The following is a 12,266-nucleotide window of genomic DNA, read 5'->3' on the forward strand; positions in this document are numbered from 1 at the left end:
GCCGGACTGTTAATAAGAGCAGCCGAGAGAGCGGCGAGTGAAACTGTTTTTAAATCAGAAAACCAGATAAATGTCTGTCTGCATCCCTACAAGCTGTCCAGAAAACAGCAGAACCCACATCTCTGGTTCTGGCGTCTCTCCATCTTCCTGCTTGTTTCAGGCTTGGTTTGAACGATCCGCTGAGACTTAAATCTGGGCTCTAGAGACCCATTTTATTTTATTTTATTCCTTGGAGGTTAATTCTAGCAGAGTTAGAGATTCTTTTAAAGATGATGGTTTTATGATATATTCTGTATTTCATTTTAACTTGTTTTTTAATAACTTTCTTTGGCTTCTTTGCTCTTGTTTTGTCTTTGAACTGTAAACACGTCCATTTCTGTTGTTTTTATGTGCTATATAAATACACTGAAACTGACATTCACATAAAATACAAAATATGACATTAAAATACCATATTGTTTATGGATATAAAAGATTAGCAGAATTTTGGATTTTTTTCTGATTTAAAGTAGAAGTAAAAAACTTCGACCCATTTTCATATTCTGACAGGCCACACATTTCAGATTTTTAAAAATGTTGAATCATTTTCCTTCACATTATGAACCACTTTGTGTTGGTCTGGCTCTTAAAATCCCAGTAAAACAAGTGTGTGGTTTAAACGTCATCAAAGGTGAAAAGGTTTTAGAGGTGTGAATACTTTTGCATGGCGCTGTAGCTGTGTAATCTCGCAAATACAGGAAATGATTAACTGTGATATATAATGTTTACTCCATTTATTATTAGAACTATTTTATTTCTTTCCAACAGGTGATATGAAACATGCCGCACGATGGCGCTGTCCTCCCAACAGAAACAGTGATAACGAATTTCGCTAAAACTGATTAGTTTTGTCGTCATGAATCCGTTTCTAACATGTCTATTTGATAAATCAGTTGACTTTAGGGGCTCCAAACAAACCGATGAATCAATACAAATGTTTTAAAGACTTAAACAGAAACCTAAACTTAAAGCAGCTCGTGTTCTAGATCAATGCAGGAGAAGCTCCAGCACGATATTTTGTGTCTTTACGAGGAAAAACTGAAATAAAGGTTTATTATCCTGCTTTAAATATGTATTAAACTCTAACTTTGATTTTCTAAGTCTGGATAATTTGGCCCGTTTCTGGATCAACTGGATCAGCTCGGAACAAGCTCTCAGTCTCCACGCAACTAGTCGGTGTAAACCCATTGTTGCCTGTCCAGCCAATCATAGTTTTTGACGACACATAACTGGCTAAAGTTGGAGCATAAAAAGGTGCGCGCTAATAAACTATGACGCCCGTCAGCGTTGTTCATTAATCCAACCGCAGCTCTGAGGCGCTGCACCTCCCAGCACGAAGGGGATCCCTTTTTCTTCCGCACCTGAAAAACATTGAAAACCGACCGACAGAGACGATGCATCTGTCCCGGATTGCGCAGTGTCTCAGCTTGTTGGCTGTTTTGGGTCCAGTTGTCCTGAGCGAACAGGAGATGCAACAGCAGCAGCTCTCCGGCACCAGCCCCACGGACACCGAGCAGTGCCTCACCTGCGAGGTGCGGCAGCACATCAGAACCATGCGGCTAAACGCGATCAAGTCCCAGATTCTGAGCAAGCTGCGGATGACGGAGGCTCCCAACATCAGCCGGGACGTTGCGCAGCAGCTCCTGCCCAAGGCGCCGCCACTTCAGCAGCTGCTCGACCAGTACGACGTGCTGGGAGACGACAACAGGGATTTGGTCATGGAGGAGGACGATGAGCACGCAACTACAGAGACACTAATGATGAAGGCTACTGAACGTAAGTTTGTGTTTAGGCTGAGTTGTTGGATGAGGAAGGCGAGTTCTGCGCGTAATTTTACGCACAGATTTGCAAACAATGAGCTTTTTTCCATCGCGAGGAGTTTTGAAGGTTTTGGTGGTAGTTGTAAGAATATTTAATTATTCCCAAGATTTCTGTTTAATGTATTTCTTGCAGAACAATTAAACTGTCTCTTGTCCTTTTTGTGCGTAACACCAGGTTTCATCTACCGGAGACAGAGGAAGGGCTTTTATTTCTGTTCACATCGAGTTGTTAGGTTTTTAATGGTGCATCCGCGTTTTATAAACCTTACCCAGATACAACGGTTGTTCCCTGGAGCTTTTACAAGAGGACAGAGTGGGTTATTGGCATCTTCACTGCGTAAAACTATGGTTTCTTAAACAGTGGCTCGAAAAAAAATGCTTTATTTTTGGAATCATGCTGAGTTTTAGATTTTATGATGAACATTGAAACACTATCAAGATTAAAAAGGTTGTGTATTAGAGGGTTTGTAAGACAATAAGACCATTTTATAGTGATCTAAGTTGGTAAATAGGTTTTACAGACAAAAGATGTAATGGAAACCAGAAAGTTTGGCATTAGGTGGCTGTTTCCGGTGATGATGATGAATTACAGACATTCCCAAGATGAAAAAACGGTATTACTGTTAGTTTTTACAAGACTAAAATGGCTCTTTATTGACGCTTTATTTTTAGCATCAGAAAAGGGACATTCACGTATTTTTACGTTTATTAGGTTTTAAAATGTTTGAACAATATTGACGTATAGAAACAAAAAAATAGGTAGACACAATCCGTTACTTCAAGTCCATGATGAGAATGCACAGTAAGAAGAGAATATTAAAGGCATAAAGTCTGTAAAGAGGTAGCATTTAAAGGGCTTGGCAGTGGTGTCAGTGGGGGGTCCAGAATGTTGTAGAATCCGTCCTCATCATAAAACCTCCGTTTCTCCAAATGAAGAGCAGCTCCAAGTCAACTGAAGGGACTCGGTGTGTTTTTCCCACCTCTGCTGCAATTTCAGCACTCACCTTTCCATACAAACAACCAGATTCTCTTACTCTCTGACATGAAGCCAGAAGCTTGCAGCTCTTAAAACAGCACCAAGCGAGTCTGGTTCTGAGTTCTTAGTCTGCAGGTCCAGCAGGAGAAGGTTAAACTGCAAAGATATGTTGGAACTGTTCCACCTGCATATGGTTTATGATTCATTTGTAAATAAATATAGAAGCATTGCCCTGATTGTAGCATTTTAAGTATCAGTCAGAAACAGGCCGCCATCCATGCGTAATTCCACTCCCTCATTCAGCAGAGAACATTTCCTCCTCCTCTTTGTTTCTACAGCCGACTCTGTCGTTCAGGTGGACGGAGAACCAAAGTGCTGCCTTTTCTCCTTCACCCAGAAGCTTCAGGCCAACCGGATCGTCCGTGCGCAGCTGTGGGTGCACATGCGCCCGGCAAGCGAAGCGACCACCGTGTTCCTGCAGATCTCCCGCCTAATGCCGGCCACGGAGGGGAGGAGGCACATACGGATCCGCTCCCTGAAGATCGACGTCAACGCCGGGGTCAGCTCCTGGCAGAGCATAGACGTCAAACAGGTTCTGGCCGTGTGGCTGCGGCAGCCGGAGACCAACTGGGGCGTCGAGATCAACGCCTTCGACTCCAAGGGAAATGATCTAGCTGTGACCTCTGTGGAGCCTGGAGAAGAGGGAATGGTGAGTTTATTATGGAAACCCATCAAAGCCCACTTCTTATTGTTCTGTTGGTTCGGTTCGGTTCACAACCCTGTCTACAAATATTAGAAATTTACCCCACATTTCCTGCAAGACCGAAGCGGGATTTCGGTTCTCCTTGAAGGCTCATAACTTCACAGCAGCAACACCTTTCAAAGTCTGATCAACTCCCAGAAATATGTTTTTTAAATAAAGACAGTTTAAGTTTCATCAGGGAGTTAAACACAAAATGCTGGTCATGGTTTCATTTATTAAAGATAAATCTATCCAATCCAGCCTGACCCTGTGTGAAAAAGTATTTACCCCCTAAGCCTAATAACTGGTTGATCCTCCTTGGCAGCAGCAGCTGCCATCAGGTGTCTGTGATAAATGTTAATGAGTCTTTTTCATCACTGTGGAGGAATGTTGACCCACTCTGCTTTGCTGAATTGTTTTAATTCAGCCTCATTGGAGGGCTTCCAGCATGAACAACCTGTTTAAGGTCAGTCCACAGCATCTCAATTGGTTTTAAGTCCAGACTTTGACTAGACCACTTGAAAACCTTCACTTTACTGTGCTTGATCCATTCAGAGGTGGACTTACTGGTGTTTTTTACCTCATTGTCCAGCTGTACAATCTAGGTGTTCTTGGGTTTAAGGTCACAAGCAAATGGTTGGACCTTCTCCTCCAGAATCTTCTGCTAGAGAGCAGAATTCATGGTTCCATCAATTACAGCAAGGCATGTAGGTCATGAAGCAGAAAAGCAGCCCCATACCATCACACATCACATCGCTCTATAGACACTAACCCTGTGCAATAATTCAAACTTTTTCAGTTTAAAGTACGTTCATGGCCACAGTTTCATCTTCAGATATACAGGGGTTGGACAATGAAACTGAAACACCTGGTTTTAGACCACAATAATTTATTAGTATGGTGCAGGACCTCCTTTTGTGGCCAATACAGCGTCAATTCATCTTGGGAATGACATATACAAGTCCTGCACAGTGGTCAGAGGGATTTTAAGCCATTCTTCTTGCAGGATAGTGGCCAGGTCACTACGTGATACTGGTGGAGGAAAACGTTTCCTGACTCGCTCCTCCAAAACACCCCAAAGTGGCTCAATAATATTTAGATCTGGTGACTGTGCAGGCCATGGGAGATGTTCAACTTCACTTTCATGTTCATCAAACCAATCTTTCACCAGTCTTGCTGTGTGTATTGGTGCATTGTCATCCTGATACACGGCACCGCCTTCAGGATACAATGTTTGAACCATTGGATGCACATGGTCCTCAAGAATGGTTCGGTAGTCCTTGGCAGTGACGCGCCCATCTAGCACAAGTATTGGGCCAAGGGAATGGCATGATATGGCAGCCCAAACCATCACTGATCCACCCCCATGCTTCACTCTGGGCATGCAACAGTCTGGGTGGTACGCTTCTTTGGGGCTTCTCCACACCGTAACTCTCCTGGATGTGGGGAAAACAGTAAAGGTGGACTCATCAGAGAACAATACATGTTTCACATTGTTCACAGCCCAAGATTTGCGCTCCTTGCACCATTGAAACCGACGTTTGGCATTGGCATGAGTGACCAAAGGTTTGGCTATAGCAGCCCGGCCGTGTATATTGACCCTGTGGAGCTCCCGACGGACAGTTCTGGTGGAAACAGGAGAGTTGAGGTGCACATTTAATTCTGCCGTGATTTGGGCAGCCGTGGTTTTATGTTTTTTGGATACAATCCGGGTTAGCACCAGAACATCCCTTTCAGACAGCTTCCTCTTGCGTCCACAGTTAATCCTGTTGGATGTGGTTCGTCCTTCTTGGTGGTATGCTGACATTACCCTGGATACCGTGGCTCTTGATACATCACAAAGACTTGCTGTCTTGGTCACAGATGCGCCAGCAAGACGTGCACCAACAATTTGCCCTCTTTTAAACTCTGATATGTCACCCATAATGTTGTGTGCATTTCAATATTTTGAGCAAAACTGTGCTCTTACCCTGCTAATTGAACCTTCACACTCTGCTCTTACTGGTGCAATGTGCAATCAATGAAGACTGGCTACCAGGCTGGTCCAATTTAGCCATGAAACCTCCCACACTAAAATGACAGGTTTCAGCTTCATTGTCCAACCCCTGTACATCCAAATGTAGATGTTCATATCTCCTGTCAGCCAGGGTGTCTCACTCTGCTGTAGGATTTACTGTTTCCTGTTTATTCCCGTCTGAGCTTATAGCCACCCTCCACACCTCCCCCCGTCTCCCACTTACTGCTATTAAAACTTGATTCTGAATTATCCTGTGAAAAATAAAATGATCTCTTTAATCTGTCATATCTTCAACACAAAGCAATGTAAACATCAGGAGTTCCTGAAACCCATAGTTCAAGTTTTCTTGGAGCTTTTAAGGTTAGATCCATGATTTTGTTTCCGTTTGCCTGCCTGATTAGAGCAGTGTTGCTGTGGATTCCACTTCCAGAAAACACCAAAGAAAATTCATAAAACGTTGGTTTTAAATTGGGAACAGTAAGCTTTGACATTTGGTAGGGATAACTTGCACACTAATTACTAATTATGTATGAAGTGTGAGTATTTCTCCCATGCACACTAATGGGTTTAGTCTAAGGGAGCGAGAAGAGAAAACCCAGCCGTTTTACAGGGTTTCTCTGTCGGACTTTATGTGAGAGTCACGAGTTTCTACTACTACTACTTGCGTGCCCATTATTTCTTCTCCACCTGCGACTTACAGTTTTCTTTCAAATCAGCCCAAAATGTGGGATGTGATCCCCAAACTCCGATTCACTCCCATTAGAAATTAGCTCTGAATGTTTCTGTCCAAACTGGAAGTCAGACCTCCTACAGAAAACACTGTGGACAAATAAAAATGATAAATGTGGCCTTCACAAAATTCTGCTGCTCCCAGTTTTTCTTACAGCAACTGTTAAATTCTTGTTTTTGTTTCTGTCAGATGATAATAGTGATGCTGTGGGCTTTCCTTCCCCACTGCTTCTCAGAAAAAGTAGGAATCACCATAGCAACCAGTGACTAAGCCAGTTCTTCTTTCTCATGTTAATCCATCATGGCTGCCCCCATAGACCCTGTATAATCTCTGTTTAGAACTGATTAAATTAGGAGTTAATTCAGAGATCCAGTCAAACAGGAAGTGTCATATTAAGCCAGGGTTTTGTAGGACCAACGTGCGCATAGGAGCATGTGACCCATAAGGTGAGTTGAATATTTAATAACTGAACTGAGAACTTACAGCATTGAAGAGAGGCAGGTAGGCAGACGGGGAACAGGAAAACAATGGCAACATGGAGAACGGTATGATCCAGTGATGACAACAAAAAAACCAGAGAGTATAAATGCTGAGGGAAGTGGAGAATGGACCAATGAAGTTTGGGAGGTAATCACAGGGAATCAGGAACAGCTGATGGAACAGGGAGATAGAAGGCAACTGAGGGAGAGTGGCTAATCAACACAGATGAGCAGGGAGTGCAGGAAGGTAACAGAAAACATCCAAGTTAACCGAAACAAGTGAACTATGAGGCTACCAAAAATAAAATGAACAGAGAGAAAACAGTTCTGTAAGAAAGTAGAAACTAAAACACCCAATCAGGGAAGTAACAAACACCTAAACAACAGAAAGAATCTAATAAACTTGAATGAACTGAAATAAAGGAAGTGCAGAACATGGCAGTGAAGAGAAAATGAACACAACTCAAAGCTCAAAGCTCCAAACACAGGCAGACTAACCGGAAGATGTTTTAACTCAGACTTTCAAAATAAACCCAACCCAAGCTCAGTCAGAATTTATTTCTTCCACAGCATACAGAAGGAGGATGACCTTGTTGGATTTTACTGATTAAAATTTGTTCTGAAATGTTCTTGTTTTATCTTTAAGCTGAACTTTGTTTGCGTTTGACTGAGATGAAAACCCTGGTCCTGCATGAGGCGCTCAGTTTAGCCTTCCAGAAAGTTAAGGCTCTGCAGCCTCAGCAGGCGGTTAAACCCTCCAGCACTTCACTGCTGGATCAAGGAGCCGGGAAATAAAAGACTTATAAGTTCTGTTAATCAACACAGACTCCATGGAGGTGCTCACCTGCATTTGGACCAACGCCTGGCTCACAGTGACTTTAAATCTTATTGCTTGATTACATAAAGGTTCAGCCGCTCCACATTCCTTACAGCATTCTGTGTGACTGTGCAAATCAGAGTAATTGCTTGCACACACACACGCACACACACCATGATCAATGACAAACAGACATCACGCTGCTCGACTGCTGGCACCGGCCTCTGGAGCAACTAACCAACCATCTGATGATTTAATTTCTCTAAAAGTCAAAGTTTTATCATATTACTGTGACATGTTTGAACACTGACTGCCAGAAGGAAATGACAGGGTTTGATGCTGACCGTGTTTTGTCGTTTCAGCAACCGTTCATTGAGGTGAAGCTCTCAGAGGGCCCCAAACGAGCCAGGAGAAACTCGGGTCTGGACTGCGATGAGAACTCTCCGGATACTCGCTGCTGCCGCTACCCGCTCACCGTGAACTTTGAGGACTTTGGCTACCACTGGATTATTGCACCAAAACGCTACAGGGCCAACTACTGCTCAGGGGAGTGTGAATACATGCACCTGCGGAGGTACCCACACACCCACATGGTGATCAATGCCAACCCTAGAGGGTCTGTAGGCCCCTGCTGTACCCCCACCAAGATGTCCGCCATCAACATGCTGTACTTTAACCACGAAGAGCAGATCATCTACGGCACGATCCCCTCCATGGTGGTGGACCGCTGCGGATGCTCCTGAGTTCAGAGCCCGACCCGTCCCTCCCTCACTGCAGACTTTCTGACCCAACAGATCCACCTGATCCGACGCTTTCCTGCAGACCACCGTGCAACAGAAGCAGAGTAGAGGCCACATACAGCCTTGTCTTCCTGCAGGGCAGCGCTTTCAACACCAGCCTTCTATAGCTCTAACTTCTTTCTTCCAGTGAAACTTTAACCATCAAGGCTTGAAGCCAGATGGGTGCAAGAACAGAAAGACACACATGATGGACCTTGGAATGAATGTAGGCACCATAACTGACCGTATTTCTAAAACACATTAATACACTTATTTCTATGCTTTGCTATGTTTGTGAGAACCAATTTATAAAACATGTTTCCCTCTCCAACCTTCTGAAAACAGTTTGAGACCCACTGGAGTCACTCCTCACCCCAGCTGAACCGCCACCAGCAATAAAACATTCCGAGAATTAACAAACCAGAGGCAAACGATCAGTTTAGATGCATTTTTCCTCATTAACAATGTTAATATTTAGCAAATAACCTCCTCAAACATGCATGCTTTTACAGAGCCGACCGAGAACCAGCTCCGGTTTCTGCTTCAAAACAGCTCGACCTGCCCGGCACACTTGAACTGTCCTGATTGTAACTTCCCCTCTCTGGACAGAAAGACTTGAATTGAAGGCACAGTGAAAGCAGCCTGAGAAAACGTTGAGATGTGTGAACGTGGAGATCGTGTCTTACAAACAACAGTTTGCACTATGGCACACCAATAGAACGAGTTGGTTGCTATAAAAAGAGTTGTAAAAACTGATTTTGATATGTTTGATCATTTGTATTGTGTGCAGCTGGGAGGAGTCCTCCTCAGCCACTGATGGTGAGAATATAAAACCACAATGTAGCAAATAAAACATGTTATACAGAAGCTTTCTATATATACTTGTTTGAACAAATAAAATCTGTAGCTTGTTTGTTGACTTCTGTTTCTTTTTCAGATGGTTTATTTCAGTTATTTACCGAAAAAGGTTTTCTTTAAATTTGCAATTAAATTCAGTCCCAGTGAAATATGTTGAATCCAAAAACTACTTGCAGTCAGTTTTCAATGCATTTTCAATAAAAGCTGAAAAGTGTGAAAAAGTTTTATTAAACGTCAACGAGGAAAGAAATCACTGATCTGTACTGATATGAATCAATCAATAACCGAGTCAATGCATAATCAACACAACCGTGCAAAAGTATTTACGTCACCTTTTCTAAATTTTGTCACATTAAATGTTTTATTTCAAAATAAAAACCTGAAAAATTTGGTGTGCATTTATAATCAGTCAGAAGTCTGCAGAACCACCTCTGGCTGCAGGTCCAGCTGCAGGCCTTTCAGGGTTTGTCTCCAGCTTTAAACATCTACAGACTGAAGGCTTCTTCATTTTTCCTTCCTAAACAACTCATTTCTGTCCCATAGGATAGAGTACATCCATGAACATTCAGGTCTTGCTACAGATTCTCAGTTAGATTTAGGTCTGGACTTTGACTAGGTCATTCAAACACATGCATTTGCATTGATCTAAACCATCCATTGTATCTCTGGCTGTATGTTTAGGGTGGTTGTTCTGCTGGAAGGTGAACCTCCACCCCAGACTCAGGTTTCCTGCAGCCTCTAACAGGTTTTCTTCCAGGATGGTCCTGGATTTAGCTCCATCCATCTTCCCATCAACTCTGACCAGCCTCCCTGTCCCTGCTGAAGAAAACCATCCCCAAACCATGATGCTGCCCCCACCGTGTTTAACTGGTGTGTTTTGTTCAGTGTTAACCTTGGTCTCCTCTGGTCAGAGAACCTCCTTCCACGTTTGCCATCTCTCCTACATGGCTTGTATCAAACTGCAAACCGTGCTCTTCTTCCTGCATCTCTTCCTTGAAAGCCAGATTTATGTAAAAAATGACCAATTAATTTTCCTGTGGACAGATTCTCCCAACTGAGCTGTGGATCTCTGTGGCTCCTCCAGAGTTACCTCTTGGGTGCTTCTCTGATTAATGCTCTCCTTGTCCAGCCTGTCCATTTAGGTGGACGTTCATGTCTTGGTAGGTCTGCAGGTGGTCCATCCTCTCTTCATGTTCAGATGGTGGATGGAACAGAACTCTGGGAGATGTTCAAAGCTTGGGATGTTGTTGTAGAACCTAACCCTGCTTTAAACTGAACCAGAATTTTCTCCCTGATCTGCTATGTTCCTTGGTCTTCATGATGCTGAATGTTCTGTGATGTTCACTAAGGAACCACGGAGGCCAGAAACAGAACAGCTGCAGTTAGACTCAGATTAAATCCCACACAGCTGGACTCTGGTTCTGATTAGGTGAGATCTGGAAGGCTTGCTGATCAGGTAACTTCTGAGGGCTCTTGGTTGCAGTGGTTTTTACTTAGGGGAATCAGAATAGAGGGTAGCTGAATATAAATGCATGCAACACTTGTCAGATTTTTATTTGCAGAAAATGACAGAACTCATTTAACATTTTTCTGCCCCTTAATGGTTCTGCATCTCTTTGTTTTGCCCTGGTAAATAAAACACAGTAAAGTCTCTGGTTGGAACTTCACAAAATGTTGGAAAGGTTCAACGGGTGTCAATAGTTTTGCAATGTTCTGTATGAATTCATAACTTTTGTTAAGTTGTGCATGAATTTATATCCATACAATTGTGCTGAAATACTAAGCCTGTAAATGTAATTGAACATATTTATACAAAGCAACTGATTGGTAAATTATAACTTTAATGTAAATCAAAAACTGACGCGACGTACAACATATTTGTCCCCTAACTATCTTTAGTTCTTACATTTTTAATGAGACATGCATCAGTTTTACATTAAAATGCAGAACATTTAGTTTCTTTCTCATGACATATCTCTCTAAACTGACAAATTTAGACTGTTGCACCTAAAAAGGTCAAATATTACTGGAAAAACACCCAGCTGCAGCATACTGTAAACTCCAAGTGAACATGAGGAACCAGGTGAATTATTTCACAGGGGGGATAATCACAAAATGAAGAGCATGTGAGCGGGGAGCAGAAAAACAAGCATTCAGAAGCGAAAAGAACAGGAAAACTAATTTTAAACGTCTACTTAGGTGAGGAAGTGTTAATGTGAAATGATCAGATTAACTTTACTTTGAGGTGTTAAGGTTACTACTAAGTGATGAACAACCAAAGCCAAACCCCACAGCCTGATTCAGAAAGTGAGAATCTGAAAGTCTCCAACATCCAGACATGAAAACAGTCCCATCCTGAGCCTGTTTCAGCCCAGTTTCCCTGACTTCGCTTTTCCCATTGAGGACATGTTGAAAGCGCTGCAGTCTAATGAGAGGATGTGAACTGTGGAGCGCTCTGACAGCATGACCTATCCGACTGACGGCCTCATTGAGGCCTGACTTCCGCCCAGCAGAGGACGAATGAGAGCCACTGCCCATGAGGGCCACTTCCTTTCCTGCTGAGAGCTGGAAAAGTGCCACGGAGATCGGTCACAGCGCAGAGCAGGCGCCGGGTACAGTGGATCCAGAGAGCCTCTTTCTGGACATCTGAAAATAAAAAATCTCCCGTGATCGGTTCGATTCCAGCAGATTTAAATGCACAGGACGTGAATACGAACTCCTCAACTAGTTCCTGTCTGAGCTTTGACAATAGCGCATCTGAAGTTTAACAAACAAGCTTATTTTCACATCACTAGAGATGCCTGTTTTAGGAATTAGCCCCCTGGTGCCCCTGTTCAGAACTGGATCAAAACTGACCCAATTTGATATTATCTGGATGTAAATTTTATTCACCAGAACCCATAGGCCCAAAGAATCCTCTGACTAAAAGGAGCTCCTGGTGACGTCATTCTAAAAAAATCTGAGAATTTCTTGAATTCTCTGATTTTTCTTATAATTTTCCCTCAGTCA

The 12,266-nt window shown here is 42.9% G+C and overlaps 1 protein-coding gene across 1 annotated transcript; it reads left to right on the forward strand.

Annotated features, from left to right (window-relative positions):
- The first annotated feature begins 91 nt into the window (after nucleotides 1-91).
- mstnb (myostatin b) lies at nucleotides 92-9,312 on the forward strand. The gene is made up of 3 exons (XM_047371176.1): nucleotides 92-1,815; nucleotides 3,174-3,544; nucleotides 7,983-9,312. The coding sequence occupies exons 1-3, from the start codon at nucleotides 1,434-1,436 to the stop codon at nucleotides 8,361-8,363; spliced, it is 1,134 nt and encodes a 377-aa protein (XP_047227132.1). The 5' UTR covers nucleotides 92-1,433; the 3' UTR covers nucleotides 8,364-9,312.
- Nucleotides 9,313-12,266: the final 2,954 nt, after the last annotated feature.

This window comes from Girardinichthys multiradiatus, chromosome 7, assembly GCF_021462225.1.
Source record: "Girardinichthys multiradiatus isolate DD_20200921_A chromosome 7, DD_fGirMul_XY1, whole genome shotgun sequence".
NCBI lineage: Eukaryota > Metazoa > Chordata > Actinopteri > Cyprinodontiformes > Goodeidae > Girardinichthys > Girardinichthys multiradiatus.

What these genes read in the sequence shown, in the direction of transcription:
- mstnb (XM_047371176.1), top strand. Translation starts at nt 1,434, where the DNA reads ATGCATCTGTCCCGGATTGCGCAGTGTCTCAGCTTGTTGGCTGTTTTG. An exon ending in AATGATGAAGGCTACTGAAC is followed by an intron (nt 1,816 to 3,173) that starts GTAAGTTTGTGT and finishes TTGTTTCTACAG; the next exon opens with CCGACTCTGTCGTTCAGGTG. An exon ending in AGCCTGGAGAAGAGGGAATG is followed by an intron (nt 3,545 to 7,982) that starts GTGAGTTTATTA and finishes TTGTCGTTTCAG; the next exon opens with CAACCGTTCATTGAGGTGAA.